This window comes from Choloepus didactylus, chromosome X (genome assembly GCF_015220235.1).
Source record: "Choloepus didactylus isolate mChoDid1 chromosome X, mChoDid1.pri, whole genome shotgun sequence".
NCBI lineage: Eukaryota > Metazoa > Chordata > Mammalia > Pilosa > Megalonychidae > Choloepus > Choloepus didactylus.
Genome location: NC_051334.1, coordinates 37175218 through 37199276, shown reverse-complemented (window position 1 = coordinate 37199276; position 24059 = coordinate 37175218). Strand labels below are relative to the sequence as shown.

Sequence of the window (24059 nt, the reverse complement as noted above, 5' to 3'; positions counted from 1 at the left end):
CATAGCTGGTTGACTCATTTTGAACAATGGACCATGAGTGTATATATCCACATTGTGATTCGATGACACCTAATTGAAAAGCTAGAACTGAAAAGGTCAGTGGGAATGAAGAAAGAAGTCTTATACTGGGGTTTCTTCCCCTTCAAAATTCTGTCTGCAACAGTGAAGTGACACTCCCTTGTTTTTTATGTCAGTGCTGTGAGGATCACCAGAACATGAGCCCAGAACTAGGCACTCAGTTTTCCCCTCACAATCTATAAACTGTGCAGTGTTTGACATGTCAGACAGAGAAATGCAGAGAATCTCAACCCCACTGGGGCAGAGTAAACCTTGGGTAGTTGAGTTAACCCTTGAAAGATCAATAACAGACACAGAGACAGCTCATTCATTCTAATAGTTGAGCAGTTTTAATCGTTCTTCCTGGGAATTATCTCCTAGGATCTTCCCCCAAACTATTCATATGCAATACTCCCAAATATTCAAATTTCATAAGCACAGTATTGCAAAAGCAGGAGAACTAAAAAGCCTTCAGATCAAAAGCCATGCTTCATTGCTTTCTTAGTACCTTTACTAAATGCTAAAATGCAAAAGCTGGGCTGGCAGCTGGAAGCTAGGGAGGAGAAAGAAGAAGTAAGCTCTCATAATGATGAACTTTTCCCTCACTTTTCATCTCACAAATAAGATAACTGTCTCAGAGCAATTGGAGCTCGTTTTACTTTTGCCATGTAGGTCAGAAAGAGCCAAGTTTCTCAGACTTCTTATAACCAAGTTTCCCCCTCCTGCTCACACTTTGGTGTAAAGAATCAAAACAACGAACATAGAGCCTGAGTAACAGTAATAGCAGAATAAATGTTTGTTGAATGAATGAATTGACACCTGGGGTGTGATATAATCAGATTGGACCTAAGTTGCTCCAAGCAGAAACCTTACCAGGACGTTTTGGGGAGGAAAGTTTCTCATATCAGGCCTAACTTTCCAGGACCAACCCTCAGAGCCTTGGGAACTTAGGAGCCCAAAGGAAGAGCAGTACCCCCTTTTAAAAAAGCTGAGTTCTTACTAGTTCACCCCACTACCCTGAATATGCCTACTGAGTACCCAAAATTTGTGAACAAAGCTTAGAATATACAAGATTTGATCCCATATGTAACCAAAATAAAATGCATAAGCACATGCATCCTTCGATTACATTTAATATACACAAAGTTTTAAGAAATTTGAGGCAGGAATTGACCAACAGGAGGTCCCCTAGCTTTCCTTTTGTCATTTTTGCTTTCTTTCCTTCTCTGTCTACTCTTAACCCCCTTTTCTCTTCCCTTTCCTCCTAACCCAGCCTTCTGCCCTTACCCTTGTTCCCTTTTTTCTTCCTCTTTACCAAAGTCGAGTAGTTCTAATAATCTGTGGCTCTAGAGGGTGGGGTAAATAAAGCTGTTTCTAGTTCCCAGAAATGTAGCAGTTCTAAGAAAATACACTATGTCTTGCCACACTAACAGTGACTTAGAGACTCTGTCTTGAACTCACAAATATCCAGAACATTCTATTAGTTGTGAAGTCAATACTTACACAGTAAGCTGGGGATTTTAGTTTCTAGAATGTAAATTTAAAGATGATGATGAGAATGAGAAAATAATAAACCCTTAGCTAGGTTTTGTTTGTGTGAGCATTTAAGTAAGACAACGGGTGGATGCTATTTAAGGTAGATGGGCAAATCAGATACACATTTGTCACAATTCTTAATTTTAAATTCACAAGGGCTGGCTGTACTTGCAGGCACTAAATCAGTCTGAACTTCTTTCAAATCACAGGAAGCAGGACTAGAAGAGCCTGCCAGAGTTATGGCAGGAGGTCAATTCTCTGCATCTATCCCCATTTCCTTCATGCTTCAAATAAGGCTGTGAGGGAACCTCCAGGACATCATACTGGTGAGCTACTTAGCATGTTCTCTACCCTCAGGAGAATCAGATTCCTTCAGTCTATAAGAATAACCGAAGTTGTTTCTTGTGATAATTCTGTTTAAGACTTTAAAATAATGCTAACTTGGCATCATGTGGCTCTAAATGTCATGTCATTCATTCATTCAACAAACTTTCATTGACTGCCCACTGTCGGCCAAGCGCCATGGTAAACACTTTGTATTATTTTAACCCCAATCTTTTTTTTTTTAGGAAGAATCTCTGATCCAGTTAGGCTGCTCTCTTGGTAAACTGGAGTATACTTAGATGTCAACCCAGCCACTATTGTGTGTTGAGTCACTCTCAGCATATATTAGCTCCAAACTACCTGGAAAATGTCCTTCAAAATGACAATAATGATAACAAAGATGGCACAGTGAAAAACGAATAGCTATTCTGTGATTCACTGCTTCCTTTCAGGAGCATACGAACCCATTTTGAGGCAGCCTGGTATTGTGGAAAGAACACCAAACCTGGAGTCAGATGGCTGAGATCTGCTCTCAGCTTCATAATCTAAGATAAGTTACTCAACCATTTTAAGCCTTCATTCCTTTACCCTAAAAATGAGTCCAGGAATCCCTGTCCTCACTTCCTTATGGCATTACTGAGGAAAAATTGAAATAATGTTTACAAAAGTGCTCTGGAAACCATAACATCCCATACAGAGTTTTTATCGCTATCAAAAAAACCTCCGACATTCCTTGGAGGAAAAAAACATCACATTATAGTTTCTTTTTCTCCTTTTTAAAAAAGGGCATTAACTAGCATTATGTGGGCATTTGGCAGCATAACTCGTATTTGTTTCCTCATGGAAGAGACAAGTTAGAAGTTTTCCTTGTTGAAGATGAAATGCACTCCCCTAGGGCCAGCGTCGGAGTTGGAGATGCTCTGTTTACTGAGGGTTTCAGCCAACGCTTCAGGTCCACAAAGGAAAACTCCTATTCTGGTACTTTGGGGAAAGAAAAAACAAAAGATAGTTTTCAGCCTTTGGTATGAGGTAAACAAAACGTGGATATTGCTACAAAGCAGGTGGGGGAAATTTCCTGTTGTCGTCAGGCCCCAGGGCAGAGTCTCTCTGCACTTTTGTCCTTCCCATAAATGACAAAGAGTTCAGATTACTCTGTGGGAGGGTGGCTCAGCCTTGTTTGTGGGGGCAGCTGGATGACTCAAAGAGCAGTTGATTGCCCTGGACAACGACATCCAAGCAGAGCTTATGGAAAGTTACAGCACAGAGAAAATGGTGGTGAATTTGAGTCTTTGGGCTGTTTCCCTGCAGGGCTCCGTGCCCTGAAAACCTCTCTAGCACCTTGAAATCAGGAACAAACCTGCTTTAGGTAAACCAATTATGTCAAGAGCTTGGTGTGGCTCCATCCATCTAAATTTTAGAGTCTAAAGCCTTGCTCCTCAAGTTGTGGTTCCAGACCAGCCGTCTCGGCATCAGCTGGTTTGAAATGCAGATTCTCGGGCTCCACCCCAGATCTGCTGAAGCAGAATTGGTATTTTAGCAAAATCCCCAGGTGGTTCATATTCTCACTAAAGTTTAAGAAGACCTTATTTAAAGGGGGTATATTTATAGTAATTTCTTGAGTTTAGCATGTGTTCTCACAAGACAGAGGATCCCCTCAAAGTTTCATGCTGACTAAAGCTTTAGTGAGGGCAGAAAGGACCCTGGGACCTCAGTCACCTTATTAGTTAAGACTCAAAAGCTCTCACTGAAAGGATGGAAAGTGTTCCCTTAATAATAAGTGTGAGTTGTAGTAAATTATTTAAAAGAAGTAGAGAGATGAGGGAAATTTAGGAGACTGAAGTAAGGAATTGAGCCATGGCCCTACTGGGGAAGAGCAGTAAGTAATTCTGATGTGACTTAAAGACACACTTTTAAATTCAGATATTTCTAGAATCTTCTATTGGGTGTGAATTCAACCCCTATATAGCAATCTGAATATTCTAGTATCTAAAACACACAAATCTAGTCATGTTTAGGAGCTGCTGTTGTAGGCAGACCACAGGTCTCAAGAACACCTTGGTGGGAGGGACCCTTACTTTGGGTGCTGACTTGCAATTGTCTTGAACTCATTATCCCAGTTGGGCCGTCCATACAGAGTTTTTTGTTTCAGGCCTGTGATCACGTCTTTCTCCTCATCATGGTGCACAGCAAAGTGATTGGCCTGCAGGAGAGGATGTGCATTCACAAAAAAGATACATGCTGTAAATATATGCACAGATATTTTACATATCTCATAAGACAAGCTCTCACTTTGCATGAGCTTTTTTTCTAACAACAACAACAAAAATGGGGGTAAGGCACCATGTTGGAGGCTGGAAGGTAAACAAAGATGAACCAAACAGTCTATCAGTTCCCCAAATGGCTAAATCAGAGTTAACCATATGATCCAGCAATTCCACTCCTAGGTATATATACCAAAGAGACATGAAAATATATGTTCACACAAGAACTTGTACATGAATGCTCATAGCAGCATTATTCATAATGGCCAAAAAGTGGAAAAAACCTAAATATCCATCAACTGATGAATGGATAAACAAAATGCCGTATATTCATACACTGGAATATTATTCAGTCATAAAATAAATGACGCACTGATCCATGCTACAATATGGGTGAACCTTAAAATAATTATGCTAAGTGAAAGAAGCCAGTCACAAAAGACCACACATTGCATGATTTCATTTATATGAAATGTCCAGGATAGGCAATTCTATGGAGACCGGAAGTAGATTTGTGCTTGCCTAGGGCTGGGGAGGTTGGAGGAAAATGGGAAGTGACTGCTAGTGTGTTCCTATTATTTCTTTGGGGGTAAGGAAAATGTTCTAAAATTGATTGTTAATGGATGCACAACTCTGTGAATGTACTAAAAGCCACTGAATTATAAAGCTTAAATGGATGAATTGTATGGTATATAAACTCTATGTTAATAAAACTGTAAAAAAACAAGATGAACTAACTGGGTCTCCCTTAAAGCAGCTTACAATCTAGAAGGGGAGATCTTTAAACATAAACATGAATTATCCTTTATGAGGGGTGACAATGGGATTGGGAAAACCATAAGGACCACACTCCACTTTGTCTAGTTTATGGATGGATGAGTAGAAAAATAGGGGAAGGAAACAAACAAACAAACATACAAAGGTACCCAGTGTTCTTTTTTACTTCAATTGCTCTTTTTCACTTTAATTATTATTCTTATTATTTTTGTGTGTGTGCTAATGAAGGTGTCAGGGATTGATTTAGGTGATGAATGTACAACTATGTAATGGTACTGTGAACAATCAAATGTATGATTTGTTTTGTAAAAAAAAAAAAAAAAAAATGGCCCAGCCTATACATCTGCAAAAGGGGGAGATGATGTAACTCCCCATGAACGATTATCAAAAGCTTTATTTACTTTAAATTTTCTAAATTTTTATGAAAAACTGGGTGGCACTCCCACAGAACAACATTTTCCAGCTGAAAAGGCAACACTGAAACATTATTTCCAGAAAGCAACTCCTATATGGTGGAAGGACGTGCTAACTAATGAATGGACAATGGATACTTTATTAACAAGGGGAGGAGGTTATGCTTGTGTTTCCCCAGGTGACGGATGAGCACCACTTTGGATACCAGCCCGATGACTGAAGCCGTACCATGAACCCAGCAAAGAAAAGAAAATTCCTGTGGGTCGTCAAGCCACCAGTGATGCAGTTCCAGGGTCTGACGCTGAAGACAACAGTGATCAGGCCAACATCCCGAACTAGGGAAGACCAACATCCAACTTGGGGGTCAGATAAAAAAGCTGTGTCAGGATGCAGAAAAACAAGTCCAGCAAGCCATGCTGCCAGTAACAAGTCCTAACCTGACTGCAACAATGTTGGCTCTTATCGCTGTTGCTTCCTCAGATGCACGAGAAAAACCTTCTCAGAACTAAAGCAGAAAGAAGCTGCTTGGTCCATCCTGTCTGCATTGAAGAAACAAAAAGGGGGACATGTGGGAAACTGAGTCTTCCATGTTGCCTGAGGCATATCTAGGGTGGTGGCTTGGAACGCTAAGCCACAGGCCTGCATGGAATGCCATGCGGGCCCGCCCTGTAAAGATATGTGTCTTGTGACTATGACGACAACGTTTACCATTGTCCTAAACCTAGATTGTTCCTTCTGATATGCAACAGGATGTAAACATAGGTATCTGGTGGGCTCTCCCAAGCCTGAGGACATTTAGCATATACTCCCCGATCTTCTGAAATAAATAACTGGAGCAAAGGTGCATTATTGTCCACTTAGCACGAGATGCAGTGGGCCCCCTGCTCCCTTAATGCTTAAAAAAAACAAAAAAAAACAAAAAAAAAACATGAATTATCCTATCTGCAGAGTGTGATGAGTGCCTTGGAAGAACACATACATCCCAATGAGAACAAACAAGAGAGAGGAGGTGGAAGGATAAGAGAAGGTTTCAGGGTGGCATAATTTGAATCGAGCTTTGAAGTGTGGGTAAGATTTAAATTCTCGTTCTACTTTTCTCTCTGCTCTACATCTGACTTTTTTTCCTCACCCTTACATATTCTCGATCCTTTAGGAAAATCATTAAGAACTAAAACAGTCATAGACTAGTGCACTTATATTTTGGTAACATAATGAGACAACAAATTAAGCCTAAACCTTGTTCGTGTGTGTGTGTGTGTGTGTGTGTGTGTGTGTGTGTGTGTTTTGTGTGTGTGCATAGTCACATGTTTTTCTGTAGCCATTCGTGGGTGGGGGTGGGGGGCTCATTTTGAACACCAGGTACTTTCATAAAAGTGGTCAATTAAATTGATTTTTAAAAATTAAACAAGATTTTAAGTTCACTGTGCAAGGGATAGATGATTGGGATGGAGTAGGTTAAGAAAGGGTGTTTATTCTGGTTTAACAATCCTGTAGTGATCAGTTTTGCAAAGCAAAATAATTATTTTTTTCAATGCAAATAAATTTACCATTTAAGAAAAATGAGTCTAGCTTTTTCATTTTTTTCATAACAAACTGAAAAGCAATATAGATATTATAGAAAATTTATTCCTGAGTTTCATTTTTCTCAAGGGTTTTGTTTTGTTATGATTTATTTTTAAATTGCAGAAGTGGAATCTTGAAAACACTTTTTCTGGAGCAGCTATTCTCATGATCATATGTCTCTGAATCTACATTTGTTACGAGATTCTTCTAAGACTTAGAGAATCTATGATAAACAATATGCCAAGACAGAAACAGGAAGTCAGTCTTCATGGCTACAAGGTGCATAAGAAAGATGCCCAGATTTGAGGAGCCAAGGTCTGGGTATGGCCAGCTACAACACTGGGCAGTAATTAGGTAGGAACACTTACCTTAGCTCCTCATTCACGGTGACAGTTTATGCCACTTCCAGGCCAAGTCATTAATACTTGCTGACTTTACAAAGATATTACTCTACTAGGAATCATTAACTTGTTTCAGGGTTTCTCACCCTCAACACTTTTGACATTTGGGACCAAATCATTCTTTCTTGCAGCGTTGTGTTGTGTGTTGTAGAAGGTTTAGCAGCGTCCCTGGCCTCTACCCAGCAGATCCCAATAGCTCCCCTCCCTCCCCCCCAGTTGTGACAACCAATAATGTCTAGATAGTGCCAAATGTCTGGTTGGGGGGTGGGGGGTCAGGAGCAAAATTGCCCCTGACTGAGAGCCACTGGCTTATATGATTAGAGCAGTAGTCTCCAAATATTTTCGAATGTACATACATACATACATACATATACATGCATATGTGTATATATATGATCACCTTCATTTATTATACATATTTATTATTTATTTACAAATGATGAGCATGGACTACTGGGAGTTGCTAAGAGTACAGACTCTAGAGCATTCTGTCTCCACTACTTACTAGTTGGGTGCCCTTGGTGAAAGGCCTAATCTCTTCTGAGCCTTGGTGTCCTCATCTGTAAAATGTGGATAATAGTATTACTTACCTCATAGGGTTGTTGCAAGAATTAAGTTAGATAATCTATGTAAATATTAGGAACAGTAACTGACACATCTTATATGTTTAATCAATATTAGCAGTTATCTCTACTACTTATTAAATGTATGTATTATAAAATGTGCATAAAAGATTGAATTAAAGATATATATATATGTGTGTGTATATATATGTATGTACACAAAGAGAGAGAGAGAAGGAAGAGAGAGATCTAATATTTTTTCTTCATAACCCAGTAGATCTTCTTGCCCTCCTGGTTAGAGAATTCTGGTTGGGGCATTGTTCTAATAAGATAAAAGTTATGGCTTTTATCCCATCGTAGGCTCTTTAGCTTTGATCTGTTCCACAGGTACGAACTTCGAATCTAGTCTCAACCAATTAAACATGCGGAGGTACTGAGAACTAGCGAATGTGCTGGATCGCCAAAATCGGTCTACCGTCCTTGGAAAAAACAGTACACAAAACAGACTCAGGAGAAGTCTGTAAGCCCTGGGCACTATAGGAAAGATCTGAGATGTGGGATCTTGTCCTCACCTGAGACTCATCCCAGCCGGTGAGATAGATGTTGTAGCTGAGGAAGTCAGCGTTGTTCCTCTCCTGCATCTGGCTCTCCAGCAGCTGCAGCAGGTCCGCAAACCACTCAAAGGCATGAGTGTCCCGGCACAGCCAGTAGAAGTATATCTGAAAGACGGATGGGTCATGAAGCAGACCAGATTTGGAAAGGCCCTATCAGCAATGGCATATGGATTACTACACTCCCCCCCCACCACCCCACCAACCTTTTTCCTGCTGTCCAGAATGCCTAAAAACACAGGTTTGCAGAAAGCTTTGGCCATTTCATAGACTAGTTCACATGAACCTGCTCTGGCCTCCAAACTGGCAGGGCAGTAAATAAATAGCTTGGCCTTGGAAATAGGTAGCTTAAGAAAACACCACTGGCCCCATCCACTTTCCTTCTGGATCTGCTCTTGCTTTCCCAGAATCACTGGCTTCCTTTGTACCTCCCCCCAATACTATAACCAGACATTCACGAGCTCCCAGGAAACAAAATAGTTCTACCCTGCATTCCTCTACATAGAAAAGGGGTAAAAGGGGAGAATGAAAAGTCAAGGTAGGCTCAATGTCCCTGTTAGAGTTTATCTTTACAATTATTGGAAGGACTCAAGGTTTAATGAAGATGTCCTTTATCAGGCAATGAAACCAAATTTTCATGTAACAAAAATCCCCTGGGAATTTATCCTGAGGCGATATCCATAAGAAAATAAAAGTTTCATGAAAGGGCATGTCTCCTGCTTCCCAAATAATTTTGGGGTGTTGGAAATTGAATCAATCTCAATATCTTAACATAGGATCATAGAAAAATTATTCTATATCTTCTTAATGGAACATTAGGAATCATTAGAAGTGATCATAATGAAGCCTGTTATGAAACAGAAAACTATTTGTTACAACATGTGAAAAAGAAGGATATGAAATTGTACATGCTCAAGAAATACAACTTTCTAAAAATATGTAAACATGGAAAAATATTAGAAGAGAATATGCAAAAAGGGCAGTTACTGAGTTGTGGTTGGGAATAATTTCTCTTTTCCATTGTTCTTTCTTCCAAATTTCCAGTAATCTTATACAAATATATTACTTTTACTAGTAAGCCTGCTTATATAGAAGCATATTTAACTTATCAAATATCCCTTTTAAGAGTAGCTTGCCACTACGAAATCACGTAGAACTTTTCTTCACTTCCCATGGTCTCTGCCACCCTCAGACCTTACTTGGGAGAGCGTGATGGCTGCTTTAGGCCTTCCACCGAAGCAAGGCACCTACCTTTTTGAGCTTCAGATTGATGGCGTTATTACAATATTTGTACCAGACTGACTTGAGAATGGATGCGAAGGGCGTGACCCCAATCCCTGCTCCCACTAACATCACCACCTCGTAGCTGAACACATCTTCACTGGCTGTGCCAAAGGGTCCATCAACGGCTATCCTGGAGGAAAAGTGGAGGAGATGGTATAGACATATCTTACTCCTTGGAGTGGGGTGGAGGGCAATTCATTACTGTCAATGGGAAATATATCAATTCAAACTGGGACAATGTATCTATAGGGCTCTTTCTTCTATGAAACAGCTTTCAAGTAACCAACATAATGTCAACACAGGGGTTGGAAGTAAGGCATTTTTAGCTAACTGAAAACATTTTATTACTCAGCACAGGTGCATTTTCATTCTCTTTTTATTTTCCTCTCTCTCTCTCCCTCCCTCCCTCCCTCCACCTTTCACACAAACACACACACTCACACACATGTATCCCTATATCTCCTGCCTGCGCACCCCACACTTGAAATTCCTGCTTACACGTGACATTGAAATGAGAATTTCCTATGTCATAACATCTTGTAAGTTTAACATCCCAAATTTCAATTTGTTTATTGATTGATTCATTCAACCGACTTCCCTTCAGCATCTACTAAGTAGTGCCTAACACGGTGTTAATCATGTGGGGAAAAGGGGGGCAAAGGTGAATAATAATATATGGCAAGGCACTTACCCTGAAAGAATTTATGTCAATTGAAACTTTACAACATCATTTTAAGAATATCACACTGTAATTTTATTTGTTAGGAAAGTTAAAACACCTTGGCATTGACCTTTATATATTTAAAAGAATTTGGGAGCATTCCTTATTAATGTTGGATTCAAATGTTCTGTATTTCACTTAAGATTTATAAAAATATGCATAAACATGCTGCACACACGTAAGTTGGGAACACAGAGATAGGTACATATTTTCTTGGAAACTGTGAGCTCTGTCAGAGTCTCAGGAGATGGTATAGTGAGAGATAGGGATAGAGGAACTAATTAGTGCCATTTTTTTCCTGAATGCATACACCTTTGTAATGTGTGAGTTGTACTCACTTAGGTAGTTTCCAGGCATCTTGAAATTCCTGCTTATCACACCCACAAGCATTGAACAGCCCCTCCGTCCAGTCGCCAACAATACGGATATGGATGCTAAAGAAGTCTTCTTCAGGGGCAGAGGTCAGTGTGAAGGGATGCCACTCCAGCTTGGACACCTTGGGGCACTTGACAAAAATGTATTGTCCCACTTCCATCTTGAATCCCTTCTTCTTCATCTGTAGCTCAATGGTTTTGAAAGGGTGAGTGACCACCTATGGAACAAAACATGTCCCTGGAAACCATACCTTTCCCAAATACTTGCCTTTTTCTGAACCAATACGGATAAGAAGACTGAGCTGAGATGCCCCATCCAGTTTCCTTCTTCACAGCTAACACAGCAGTTCCTCCAGCACATATGTCTCTCATTGGGAGTTGCCCCTGGCTGCAGCCCACAGTCAATGCTGGGCTGATGCCGGGACACAAAGGCTGGGCCCCCTCTCCTCAATTTGGGACAACTCTGAGGAGCCATCTCAACTCCAGTGCTCCCCACAGAATGAGCTAAGGCCCCTGTTGCAACCACACTGAGTGTCAGCTTCTTCGTCTCCTCAATCCCACCTTTCTCACTTCCTTTACATGTTCTCCTGAGAACATGCCCCAATAAACCTTCTTCACACCATTCTCTGTCTCAGAATTTGTTTCCAGGGACTACAACCTAATATGCCAACCCATTGTGATTTTTTTTCTTCTTTGAGAAATCAAAGTATGTGCTAGAAATGGAAAAAAAGAGTTGGTTTCCCTTGGAGGATGAGTGAAGGTCTTAAGCATGTCTTAGCAACTGTACAGAAGGAAAAAGAGGTTCAATGACTAGGTATATAAGACCATTCCCCAAACCAAACCTAACCATGCTGGTCTGTCTTTGCTGCAAACCACACATTGAACTTGCCTGATTCCATACTTTGGGTCTACATTTTTCCCTACATGGAGAGGACATCATCTGTCTCTCCCCAAGCCTGTCCTAACCACCCATTGCCATATTCATTCTCCATGTACATGAATGTTTAAAACCACTTTATTTATAATAGCAAAAAAGTTGGAAACAATCCAAAAGTTCATCAATTGGTAGATGGATAAATAATTTTTTAAAAATAGAATGCAATAGAGAGCTCTCATTGCAATACAGAAAATAATATACTGTCTCTTTGATGATTCCTAAGACCCCTAGAAGGACTTTACGTGTACAGCCAAAGACAAACTTAGTGAAATTGAAAGACAAAAAATCAAGAAACAAAATAACAGATTCCTAATGCTGATGGAGAATGCTTGGGGAGAGTGGGAGAATGTGAAACTCTTAAATTGCTAAACATTTCTAAAATTCAAGATTTAAATGTGTCTTATATGATAAAGTTGTAACTAACTTCCTTTCTGCTCTGAAAGGAGGAGTTGCAATGCCTCATTTTGAAAATGAAATCAAAATTTGTGAAAATCATTTTGAAAATTATGTTTACCATGTTGCAATTTTGGGTGGTACAAAAAAATTTTAAGAACTTGCAATTTTGCTATCATAGGCATGGATGGGATTTAACTAAATAAAAAGCATCAGTGGACAATATTCTTGTTGGAATACTTTTAGATAACACCTTGTTACTTATATTTGTTTCTATGAGAAGAAAATATTTATTTCTTCACAGAAAAACAAGGTTGTCTTGCAAGCATATTTAAAGGAAATATTTGTCTGGTTCAGTAAGGTCTAATCTATTAAGGGAAATTTTGTGGCATCTCTCTTATAAAACAATATAAATATCATAAAAGGAGAACTGTTGCAGCTTCCTATATTTCAAGACTTCCTATGCCAACTGGACTAACTTTACTGTGATCCTCCATAGATTATAACAGAGATAAGCTAAAAAGTTGCATGTTTTGCAAAAGTAACCCATAGTAGGCTTTTGGTAAATATTTTTGAACCGAGTTGAATTGAATTAAATTTTAGTTGGTAAAAATAGTCCTGCCTGAGGTTTTCTGAACCTGTGATAAGGAGTTTCCAATTATATTTATTTATTTATTTGGCTATCTATTCATTTATTTTGTGTTGAGAAACAGCATGGCAGCATGGCATCTAGACTTGGAGTTAGAAGAGCCAAAGTTACTAGCTTTCTTGAGATGGGTACTCCAACTCTGATATTCTATGATTGCATATCAAGCACAGAAAAGGAGGTAAAGGGAACCTGCAAAATAATCTCAACCTCAATCAGACCTGCCCTTGGTTCCTTGTTTCTTTTGGTATCTGAATATTTTAAGGCTTAATCTACCTTTTGAACTCATCTACCTTCTCTCAACTAACCACGTACCCTTTCTATGCCCTTCCTCTCTACTCGAGCAGACTCACACACACACACACACACACACACATACAAATGCACACATCCAATTTCATACACACAAAGCACTTAACTTCATTTTACAACAGAAAATGCTAACTTCTGGTTTCCCCAGTTAAAAAGCCCGAACTAACCATTTGATTATCAAGCCAAGTACATTGAAATAAACTGTTGATCTGCTTTCTGCCATGAGTTTAATCAAAAGAAACTGGGTAAAATAGAGCTCTGACCAATGATAGAGTGCACTTGGGTAGACACATCCATGATGTAGCTAGCTACTGATTACCAGTAATTCCTAAACCAACCAATACCTTGGTGATGACTACTTTCTGTTGAGATCGCCAAAACCGGACCAACCTCTCACAGAGATACAGGAACATGGGACCGACTATCCATTTCCAAGTCTGTAATCAGAGCAAAAATGAGAATGTGAGTGCATTAAGGGGTGATAGCTAATAAGGAAGATTGATTCATAGGGACAAATTGTTTTAAAATCAACTTAATCCCTATAGGTTTCTTTAAATATTTGATATTAGATTAGTAAATTTCTTCAACAACAGAATGCATTAGAAATATCTGAAATTAAAATAAATTTTGAGACAGTAAAAATGAACATTCTCCCTGGCCACATTGGAGAACTATGTCTACAGTATGAAACTTTCTCAAGAGGAACTGCCTACCAGAATGGGATTTCTTCTCAGTGTCAAAACTGCATTTGCAATAACCCTACAAGAGTAAGGTTGGTTTCAGAATTAACATTTCTCTAAAGGAAAGCATTTCAGCAACACCATTCTTTCTATTGCAATATTGTGATTGCTTTCTCTTAGCCATGTAGTCAGAGTCTAATCTCTTGCAAGATCACAAATTTCGTACAAGAATATAGCTGTTTCTCCAACCTCCTGGTAAGTTCTGGAAGTACTTTGCACTTGCTGAATGAGGACAAACCCAAAGATTTTGAAATTTCTCTCATTCCCCTCTTGTCAGAATATGCAGTGTTTCAGACCCTGGAATTACCCTGTAGTGTTGTTTACTATATAAAAACATTTAGACCAAACAGATTCATCTTGGGACTCAGTCAGTTAGGTTCCTAGTTTAACATCTGACGTAACAAGGTATTTTAAAAGGCAATGTCACCTAAAAGATAACTTCCCAGAATGGATTCCAAGGAGGATTAAATCAGGGAATGCCTTCCACATTCTCACATATGATCTTTCTATTAATTTTTTTTTCAGAAATTTACTGTTGGAAGTTGAGATCACCTAAATGTCCCCTATGTCAAGCTGAAGTTGAAGGATATCTGCCCCAAAGGTTGGGAATGTTCTGCAGTTGACTTTCATTTCTGTGGAACAGATTTTTAAAACAGTCTCCCACCATCCCTCTGTTTCTTGTGTGCCACCACTGGTCTCCAGAAATCTACATATGCCTTTTCGGTAGATACCTGGTAAGGTGTTACTACTCTGACCCCAGCTGTCATTGAGGAAATGTGCCTTCCCCTAACCCAGAGGACGGCTAGCAAGGCAGTTCTCCTTTTTCCCTTTCTATTGATGTCTGCATGCAGTAGGAGCAGTTCTCTGATGTATCTGGTTGCTGTCATTAATGGGAAAGACTGTTTAAGGATTTTAAGTCCTCAGACAGCATGCTGTGTCTAGAGGAAAATACTCCTGTACTAGGAGAGTAGGAAAAAAGAAAGGAGAAAATGGGATGGAAAAGTTGTCTTTATATTGTATTGTGCTTAAGGAAAAAAAATAGTACTGTTCAGAAGCCATGGAAAAAAAGGTTGATTTTTTTGGTCATTTTTTAGCTATATGTAGCTTGATAGCCCATACAGTATACTACCTGTCACTGGGGTGGGTAGGAGGTAGAAACATTACAGATCCCTCTTTGCACTCCATGAAACAGAGATATTGAGAATACACAAAATGGAACCCTTAAGAGCTTCCTACGGAAGAAGGGAAATATTTCACCTTGTTTTTCCTCGATCACCATTGCCACATTCCTGTCCCACCGTGTCGTGCCATTGGGTGTTGGTGTGAACTTGGCTGTCCAGCTTCCTTTATAGCTCAAAGGCAGGGCCTCCCAATGCCTAAAGGCAGCCCTCGGTGCCACCTCACCAATTTCCTTCCCATTTCTGAAAGCGGTATAGAACGCCCTATTTCCTGGTATCTAAAGAGGCCTCAGGCTCCTTTTAAGTGTTTTTCTGAGCTATTTAACTCAGCTCTGGATGAAATCTCCAAGTGTCCCTCTGAAAATCATTAACTGAAAATCATTAACTGAATCCAAACGGGCTTTTAAAAACACTGTTTTTCCAAGTTTTACATCAGGATGTTGATGACAGACCAATATAAGCTTATTTTTCAAGAAATAATTCTGCCCAGCAAGGAGAGCAGAGAAATACAGACACCAGCCACATCTGGCATTTGTAATGGGCAACTCTATGACATCTGTATATTTTTCTGAGACATAGTCTGAAGATTATCAGTAATGAAAGTGTAATAGCAACAGTGAATTGTACATACCATAGGAGGGTTCCCAGAGAACCTCGGGATTGTGCAGTTTTCATTTGGTTTTCCCCAATCTAAGATCTTATCGGAACACTTCTTTGGGGGGCTCTCCTCCAAACTCTTGTCAGTTTGTCCTCGTACAATTCGTCTGGGGTTGGGGGGAGATATAAGTCCAGACCTTTTAGTAGCAAGAAATTAAGCTCTTTGTTTTGGGAGATTCTGGGCATATTTTAATTATTCTAATGTGGCTCCTGTACTTTTCACTTAAAAGTGGTATCTTACGTCCCTTACAATAGATTAGGGGAAGGGAAAGAAACTATGTGATCTTCAGCAATAGGAACAACAACAACAACAAAAAACAACATCTAGAGTGGCATAAAGAATATTTACATGTAATATTATAGAGGGTGAGTCTGGGATCATAAATACGTGTTTTCTTAAAGAGAGCATCTGTGTTTCTGTCTCAAGTACCATTTTCATTTACAAATACACAGAAAAACAGAAAAAACTGCAAATCTAACTATAGGGCAACTGCTAGCCCATACAGTACCTTTGTGCAAATTAGGAAAAGTCACCCCCTCTGTGAGGACAGTCCTAAGGCAAAGAGTTTGACTAGCAGAGTGTGGACTAATTTTTAGTCCCCTTGGCCAGACACCTTTGTGTAGTGGACAACCCATACAATCATATATGGTAGCTCTGAGGCTTAGCAGAAGTACTTTATCTGTTGATTCAAAAATTGTCTAAATTTTACCAAAAGGTTGAAATCAATTTAAGCAGAATTAATTTATGTGGATGATGAAGTTCTCACAAACATTAATACAGATTGGATGTCCCTTGAAGTGCCTAGAGCCCATTCATTTCAACTCAATAAATATTAACTGAGCAACTACTAAACATAAGACAACTGTGGGTTTAGTGGGGGTGGAAGGGGGGTCAACAAAGATAAGTCATGTTCCTGACCTCAAGGAATATGAACGGCAGGGGCTTCAGAATACATAATAAAAAGGAACACAGAAGGTCCTTTGAAAATTTTGTTTAGGGGATGTGAAATTTATCATGCCACTTAGTATATTGCAAGAATCTTTTAATTCAAGATCATGAACCATCCCTTTCTATCCTTAGATCTTGGAGGAGAGAATTATCATGTATTGCACACCTATCATGTACCATGCCTGGGGCACAAATTACCTCATTTAATCCTCAAAACAAACCTGAAAGGTAAGTATTATTAACGCCATTTTACATATGGGGACACCTCAGCTCAGAGAGACTAGGTAATTTGATGTAGAATGATTTGGTGGAAAGATTTTTGGACCCAAGACAGATGACCTTGGGTTCATATCCCAGTTACACCACTTAGAGTTTTGTGGCCCTATGCAAGTTACTTAACCTCTTTTCAGCCACTATTTCTTTAACTGTAAAAATAATAGTACCCACTTAAAGGTTTATTTTAGTAATTAAATAGCATGATTTATAAAAAATGCCAGACACAAAGCAAGAGTCCAACGAATGATAACTATTAAAGTTCTTCATATTCAAATTCACCTGGGGAACAACAAATAGGAAAATTTTCTGATGTTCTCTTTCATTTCTGAATGCAGGAACAGAAGTGCAGAAATCTGGGTTTTAACCCTAATTCAGCCGGTTAGGCACAAATATCAGATTCTCCTCAAATGAAGAATGGAGTAACTATAACTCCTCTGCCTGCTCCAAAAGAAGATGGATATCTAAAACCAAACCAATGGAGTGGTGATATTGCTGAACTAGGGGTAGGAAGAAATTCCTTCTCTTCTCTCTGTTTCTCTGAAACAGCTGAGATTACGGTTAAGCCCCAGTTTAGGGAGATTCAGCTGCTTTAAGAGAGTCAAGAAATTTTTTTGTCTACACTGATTGTTCAGTGTTTAAAGAAACTATCATCAGGGGTCAGAGTCAGCAAGCCAACCAAGAATGCACACAAGTGGTTGCTCAATACTGCCTCTCCCCACCCTTCCCCTTTCCATACTCGGGTCATTGCCTCCTGCAGGCAGCTTGGCTCTGAGCAGAGTCCTTGAGCCTTGAGCACCCACCCACTTCCTCCACCCCTAGCTTCCTAGAGCCCCATGCCCACCAGGAAATTTCCCCCAGGCTTGCCTCTGTATGCAGGTGGGAGAATCAGCTAGTGTAAAGCAGTATTTTTTTTAAAAAGCCTAGTATTAAAGAGGATTCCTAATGAGGCAAAGTCTCCCATCCATACACCCAGGTACTGTGTGTCTCTATTAGGGCATTTCTCACAGCCTGCCTTAGATCACAAGGGCTCCACTCCCAGCTATCCCACTTACCAGCTGGGTGACTTGGCATTTTTAGCCTCAGTTTCCTTGTCTGTAAAATAGGGATAATATGAGCACCTATACTTTTTGAGGATTAAAAGGAATATTCCACATCAAACCCTTAGCACAGAGCCTGGCATAGAAGAAGTGCTCAATACAGGTTAGCAGTTAACTTTATTGTATTAGAATGCTTGAAGGTAATACCCATGGATTTTTCCTTGTAAATATTCCCCACAGTGCCTGAGATTGGTCTTCATACACAAAAAAGGCAACTGATAAATGATTATTGGCTTGAATCAAAACTCCTTGAACTACAGCAAACCCCTTCAACTGATTAATCATTAACCCCTTTAGTTTGGGGGCCTGTCTAATTTTCTAGTGAGCAGACCACAAGAGACTTTGTCACTGACATCCAGGATCCCACTCAGTGCTCTTGACATGTTTTATATGATTGCAAAGATGCTCAGACTGTGGTGTATTTTTTAAGCATGCTATAAATAACTGCACTGTGAATAGCAATTAATTGGGTGCAAGAAAGTGAAGTGCTGCTCAGTGGTTCCTATCAAACTGGCCTCCATTGTTTCCCCCCACCCTTCCCTCAGCAAGCAGACTGACCCCTCACAGGCAACACCGCTGTGCCTCTAGCAGAGCATCACACCAGGAAACTAAGGGACATAACGTATTTGGTCTCAGAGTTTAAACACTCACTCAGCTCCATGGATGGCAAGACCAATGAAGAAGATCACAAAGAGATGATGAGTGTACCAAAAGACTTCAAAGTAAGATCTCCGGATGGTTTTGGTGGAGGAGGTGATAATTAATATGAGGCATAACGTGATGACAACTCCAGTAATGCCTGCCAACCGAGTCACAGCCACGTACAGGCCTCCTTCTGGGTTCTGTAAAATACACACACACACACACACACACACACACATACACACACATTATTTGTAGACTCTCAAATAATGCAGGACTACCTATTTGTAAAGTGTCCAGCTACTAGGTATTTTCATGCCTCCTTTTGATAATCCTAATCATCCTTTACAGAGAAATATAGACTTAGACCATTTATTTTTAAATTTTAAAAAAGGCTTACATGGTTGCAGTGTCATAGGAAATACATATAACGGAATAACAAACAAAAGACATCAGTTGACTATGAGATGTCCTGAAAGTGTCTGAAACTCTTTCTCCCTTTGATTTGCAATTAAAGGCCATGGTGCTTAGTTTGCAAATGTATTTTGGGCATGCTTAACATCTTAAGCTGGGTTCCCCAGAAGCAGGTCTTGAGGATTTACAGGCAAATGGTTTATGAAGGATGTGCTCCCAGGAAAGTGTTAAGGGAATGAGGACTAGGACAGGAAAGAGGGAAGAGTCAAGATCTCATCTCAGGCAAACCCTCTTAGAGGGTAGCTTTAGCTTGATCCTGCAGGGGAACCCTGGAGGGTACATTGCACCTCAGGGTTTGTCCTGACTCAAGACCAGGACCTGGGCTTTCATGGCCTGCACCTGCTGGTCACTGGCTCAGCGCTGCCCAAGGAGTGGTAAACATCCAAGCCCTTCCAGATCTCTGAGCCTGCAGGCAAAGGGGCTCTAGTAGCCCCAGAAAAGTCTTCTGAGGAAGAAACACTGTGACAGGCCATTGAAAGCAAAAGTGCTCAGAAGGAGGCTGGGGTGGGTTGGTGGGGGCATGAGGGGATGGACATAGATACATAAAATGATCCAAGAGGATCACACAACAGTGTCTTCTCACTTGGTATGATCACAGTACCACCCTTATATATCATTGCACAAACAATGAACAATGTAAAAGACAGTGTAGAAAAATAATTTGATTTGTTTGTTCAGTTTAACCCCCCCCCCCCACTGCCCAAGTAGATTGGCAAGTTCTTCTCATATCAGCCTGAGGATAATATTTTTTGCAAAATTAAGGGTCTTCCCTTGTAATCTTTTCTAAACACAAGGGAACATGTTTGGAAGTTGGCATATAGTAATGGGATTTAGCTATCTTCCCAAGCCATTGGGCACATGAAGACGTCTTGGAGTTTCTCTTTGAGTGTAAGAAAATGTTCAACAACTGCTGGGAAGGAACAAGTCCCTGCCTCAGGATACCCTCAGGACTGAGCTTGAAGAGTTGCTCAGTAACTCCAAGTAAGTAAACTTTACTTCTTGAGGAATGACAATTAGCAGACATAGACTGTCCCTAAAATTTGTAGGTAAGAAAAAACAAAAGCATCCCTGACAGTTGTCAACCGGTAGCTGGCCTGGTACAAACATCTAGGCCAGGGTGTCCCCTAATTAACATAAACAATTCATAGAACACTGACGTCAGATAAGGTCACTCTGTGACTGTGATAGAGTGAAACCAAAACAAGACCACTCCAAAATCATGTGTGAGTCAAGACAAAAACCTGGGTGGCTACTGCTTCTTTACCTATTATAACTTTAGCCCCATTCCATTCCTTCTGCCTCTTAGAAAAAAATTAAGATGCCCAATCCTAAAACTAGCCCCAATTCCTGACAGTACCCGATCGTGAGCAAATCTTTGCTTCCCTATAATCACCTGACACAAGCCCAAAGCTTATAAGAAGCCCCGCTTAACACCCTTATGAGATGCCCCAGACTTCCTCATGATGTGAGGTCTCTTTTGCTACAACAAATGATAAACCCAGCTTTGTTTGACTACATGTGTGTTGCTGGCTTTCTTTGACTGGTGAGCATCATTATGGGCCTGCTGAAAATTATGGAGTTACTCCAGGCGCCACATACACACATTCTCACAGGTGACTCTAAGGACCTGAAAAATATCTAGAGACCCTCCACCCACAGGGTCAGCAGTGCGGGAGACATTTTCTCCGAACTCACATCCTTATAACTTACAGACCTGTCCCTCTGAACGTTAGCCAACATTTTTGTTTGTTATGGCCAAGTAGAGTGCTTTGCTCACTGAAATCTAGCCTTCAGTTATAATGGCCTAGGGAACCTGTGAATAAGGAAATGAGAGGCTTACCTTGATTCTTTCTCGAACAAAATTGAGATAAGTTTCACCAGGCTTATCTCCAATGTTAGAGAGTAATATTGAATAATTATCAGAGTTGTTGACCCGGGCATTCACACACCACTCCACATTAAATAGATGGGCAATGGTGTGGATAGCTAAAGGGGGAAGAGAAGAGAAAGTTTTAATGTAAGCTTTGTTTCTAGCTACAGCCCCTGACTCTGATAAGTTGCAAGGAGACCCTGACATGACCCAAGATACTTATAAACAAGAACCGAGTCTCCAGGACCAAAGAGACAAGGCAATTCTAGTGGGAAAGTCTCCTCTCTTGCTGTGTGACCATGGGCAAGTCACTTAACCTCTCTAGTCTCAGTTTCCTCACTTGTAAAATGAAGATGTTGAACTACATGATCCTAAAGATCCAACCAAGTTCTATAAAACAGCCTCGGTCTCTGAGGGTGTTTAGATGTGCTCTCATTCTGTCTCCCCGATATGTTTGTGTGCAAATAAGGAGACTCTAGCATACTGTGTGTCTATGGCTGACGTTACCTCCACTGAGAGATGACAAAATGTGATTGGATTGATATAAACCAATGGCCATATGTATGAGCCTCTTAAAAAAACAAATTGCATCATTTATTTAACAAACATTTACATTGGGCTTACTGGAGGGTAAACACTGTTATAAGTGCTTTACAATTACTTAATCTTTACACTGACCCAATGATATAGGTACTATTATTGCCACCTCAGTTTACAGATGAGGAAACTGAGGCAGAGATTGCTTTGACTCTTGCCCATGGTCATCTAGCTAGGAAGTATCAGAATTCAAACCCAGGCAGTTTGGCATGTGATTCTCTGCTCTTAACTAGTACACTATGCTGCTTTCCAATAAGATTTTAACAAAAATGTCATTTTGAACCATTTTGTTTGCTATAGCTCAGAAAGCTTGCATGACATACTAGTAGGAGAAAAGAAACCCAATTGCATGACTGCAAACCAAGCCTATTTGACTGAGGTTATGTGAAATACTCCTTAAGGGCAGAGTAAAAGTCTGCTTTGTTCGTCAGTGTGCCTGCCTAATATCTAGCACATCAATTATATAATAATGAATTAGTGGAGATTTGATAACAGTCTCAGATATAGTCCTTTCTTGCACTGGCACCACCACCCCAACATACCCACTCTCCATATATCAAGCTATGTGGCTGGAGAGGTTCAAACTTCTCCAACTTCAACTTTCAGGAGTTCTCACTTCCCTAACCACATTTCTTTCTTTCCTTCTGAACTTCTAGTCACTTCCATTGTTCTACATGTCACATTTTCAACCAATCCCTAAATTATGTTAATAATTATAATTCATAATATAATAATAATAAAGAAGGTGGTTAGCTAATAAGGGCTATCTTAAGGGATTCACAACTTATGAGCTGTGATTCCTGTGGGGTTACTGCAAGAAATCCACGAATCCACATATGCACCCAGTGTTTCTGTAAATTGAATGAATAAAAGTTTGGAAATGTGGATTTGCAAACTTTTTTTTTATTAAAAAGGGATCCTCACAATGGAAAAGGGTGAAGACACTGAACTTGCCTCCTCTGATGGCATATTTTCATTTTTATACTAAAATACTGATGAAGAAATTTGAAGACCTAAAGGACTAAATTCTAATATTAGGATGGCAGAAAGAGTGGTGAATATTTTTGCATTGAACTCAATTTAAAAATGCAGCACAGCCAACCACTACCTAACCTACCTCCTAAAGGTTGGTCTCCTGAAAAAAAAAAAAGCCTCTAAAAATGGAGGGGATTCTCTAGTTCCAAGTTTTCTTTGCAATCTTAATAAACTTACCAGTGTGAAGTGCAATCATCCATGCCACCATTTTATGAAAGGTGAGGTTTCTGTCCAATTGTCTTCGAATTCTTGTTGAGCAGCACTTTGGAATAAGGGGAAAAGAGCAGAATAATAATTGCTAACAAGAAGGCTTTCTATATATCTGGTTTGATACATATAATCTCATTTCATTCTCACAACCACCCTACAAAGTACTGTTATTATTATTGTCACTTGATAGATGAAAAAACTGAGACTCAAGAAATGCAGTCATCTATGTACCCAAGGTCAAATAGTCAGTAAGTAGCAAAGCAGCCTAGTCATGTTTTCTGGTCTCATACCAGTGCCAGGGAAAGTGCCAGGGAATCTATTGCCTAATTGTATAAAAATACAAATTTGAATAGAAACCGTATCTAACCCAATAGTTCCTATTTCAGATTAGTTTATTCAATAAACTGGGGATATAAAAATGTGTATAAAATACCTTCAAAAATCTGACAGTCTAGTGGGGACACAAGACAAGTGAACTGTTCTAGACATGTGAATGGTTCTAGAACAGCATGCTTCTAGGACATAGACACTATAGGAAGAGAAAGAAGGGTCCACTTGCCCATGAAAATCAGACATGACATCACAAGGAACATGACTGACCAAATAATAACAGCAACAATAGCAATCGCTAATATTTATCAAGAGCTTGTGCAAGAAACTGCCTTAAGTGATTTGCATGGTTTGACTCTTCTCATTCTTATATTGACACTATGAGGAAGGTACTATTATTATCACTGCATGACTGATGAGGAAACAAATGCCTAGAGAAATTAACTTGCCTTAAGTTCACACAGCTAATAAGAGGCAGAGCTGGGATTTAAACCCAGGCCATCTGATAACAGAGTTTCTATCAATATCCTGATACTTCAACCCTTATATGATTACCCAGACATTAAAAATGGTATTTGGGTCCATATTTTAGTGTAATTGTCCTACCTGCATATGTTAGAATATGTGGGTTTGAATCTGAATTCAGGCCAGCAGTCAAAGCAGAAAAAACATCCTGCCTATTGGGTGGATGAGAACTTTGCCCTCCTGAAAACTAGCCAACTCTTTTCTCTGTTTTGTTCCTGAATCTAAAGACACTGCCACAGAGATTCAGAGAACTTTAAGAGGAGGAGAGTGAAGTGCCAAAAAATTCTTAGATATTTTAAATATGT

General features: G+C 39.8%; 1 protein-coding gene across 1 annotated transcript; it reads right to left on the bottom strand.

Moving 5' to 3' along the window:
* Positions 1-384: 384 nt before the first annotated feature.
* LOC119522952 (cytochrome b-245 heavy chain) lies at positions 385-24059 on the bottom strand. Its single transcript, XM_037821694.1, has 10 exons — positions 22867-24059; positions 21028-21173; positions 18723-18913; positions 15724-15856; positions 13519-13611; positions 10851-11104; positions 9759-9921; positions 8469-8615; positions 3993-4117; positions 385-2898 (listed from the first exon to the last, which is right to left on the bottom strand). The coding sequence occupies exons 1-10, from the start codon at positions 22895-22897 to the stop codon at positions 2772-2774; spliced, it is 1410 nt and encodes a 469-aa protein (XP_037677622.1). The 5' UTR covers positions 22898-24059; the 3' UTR covers positions 385-2771.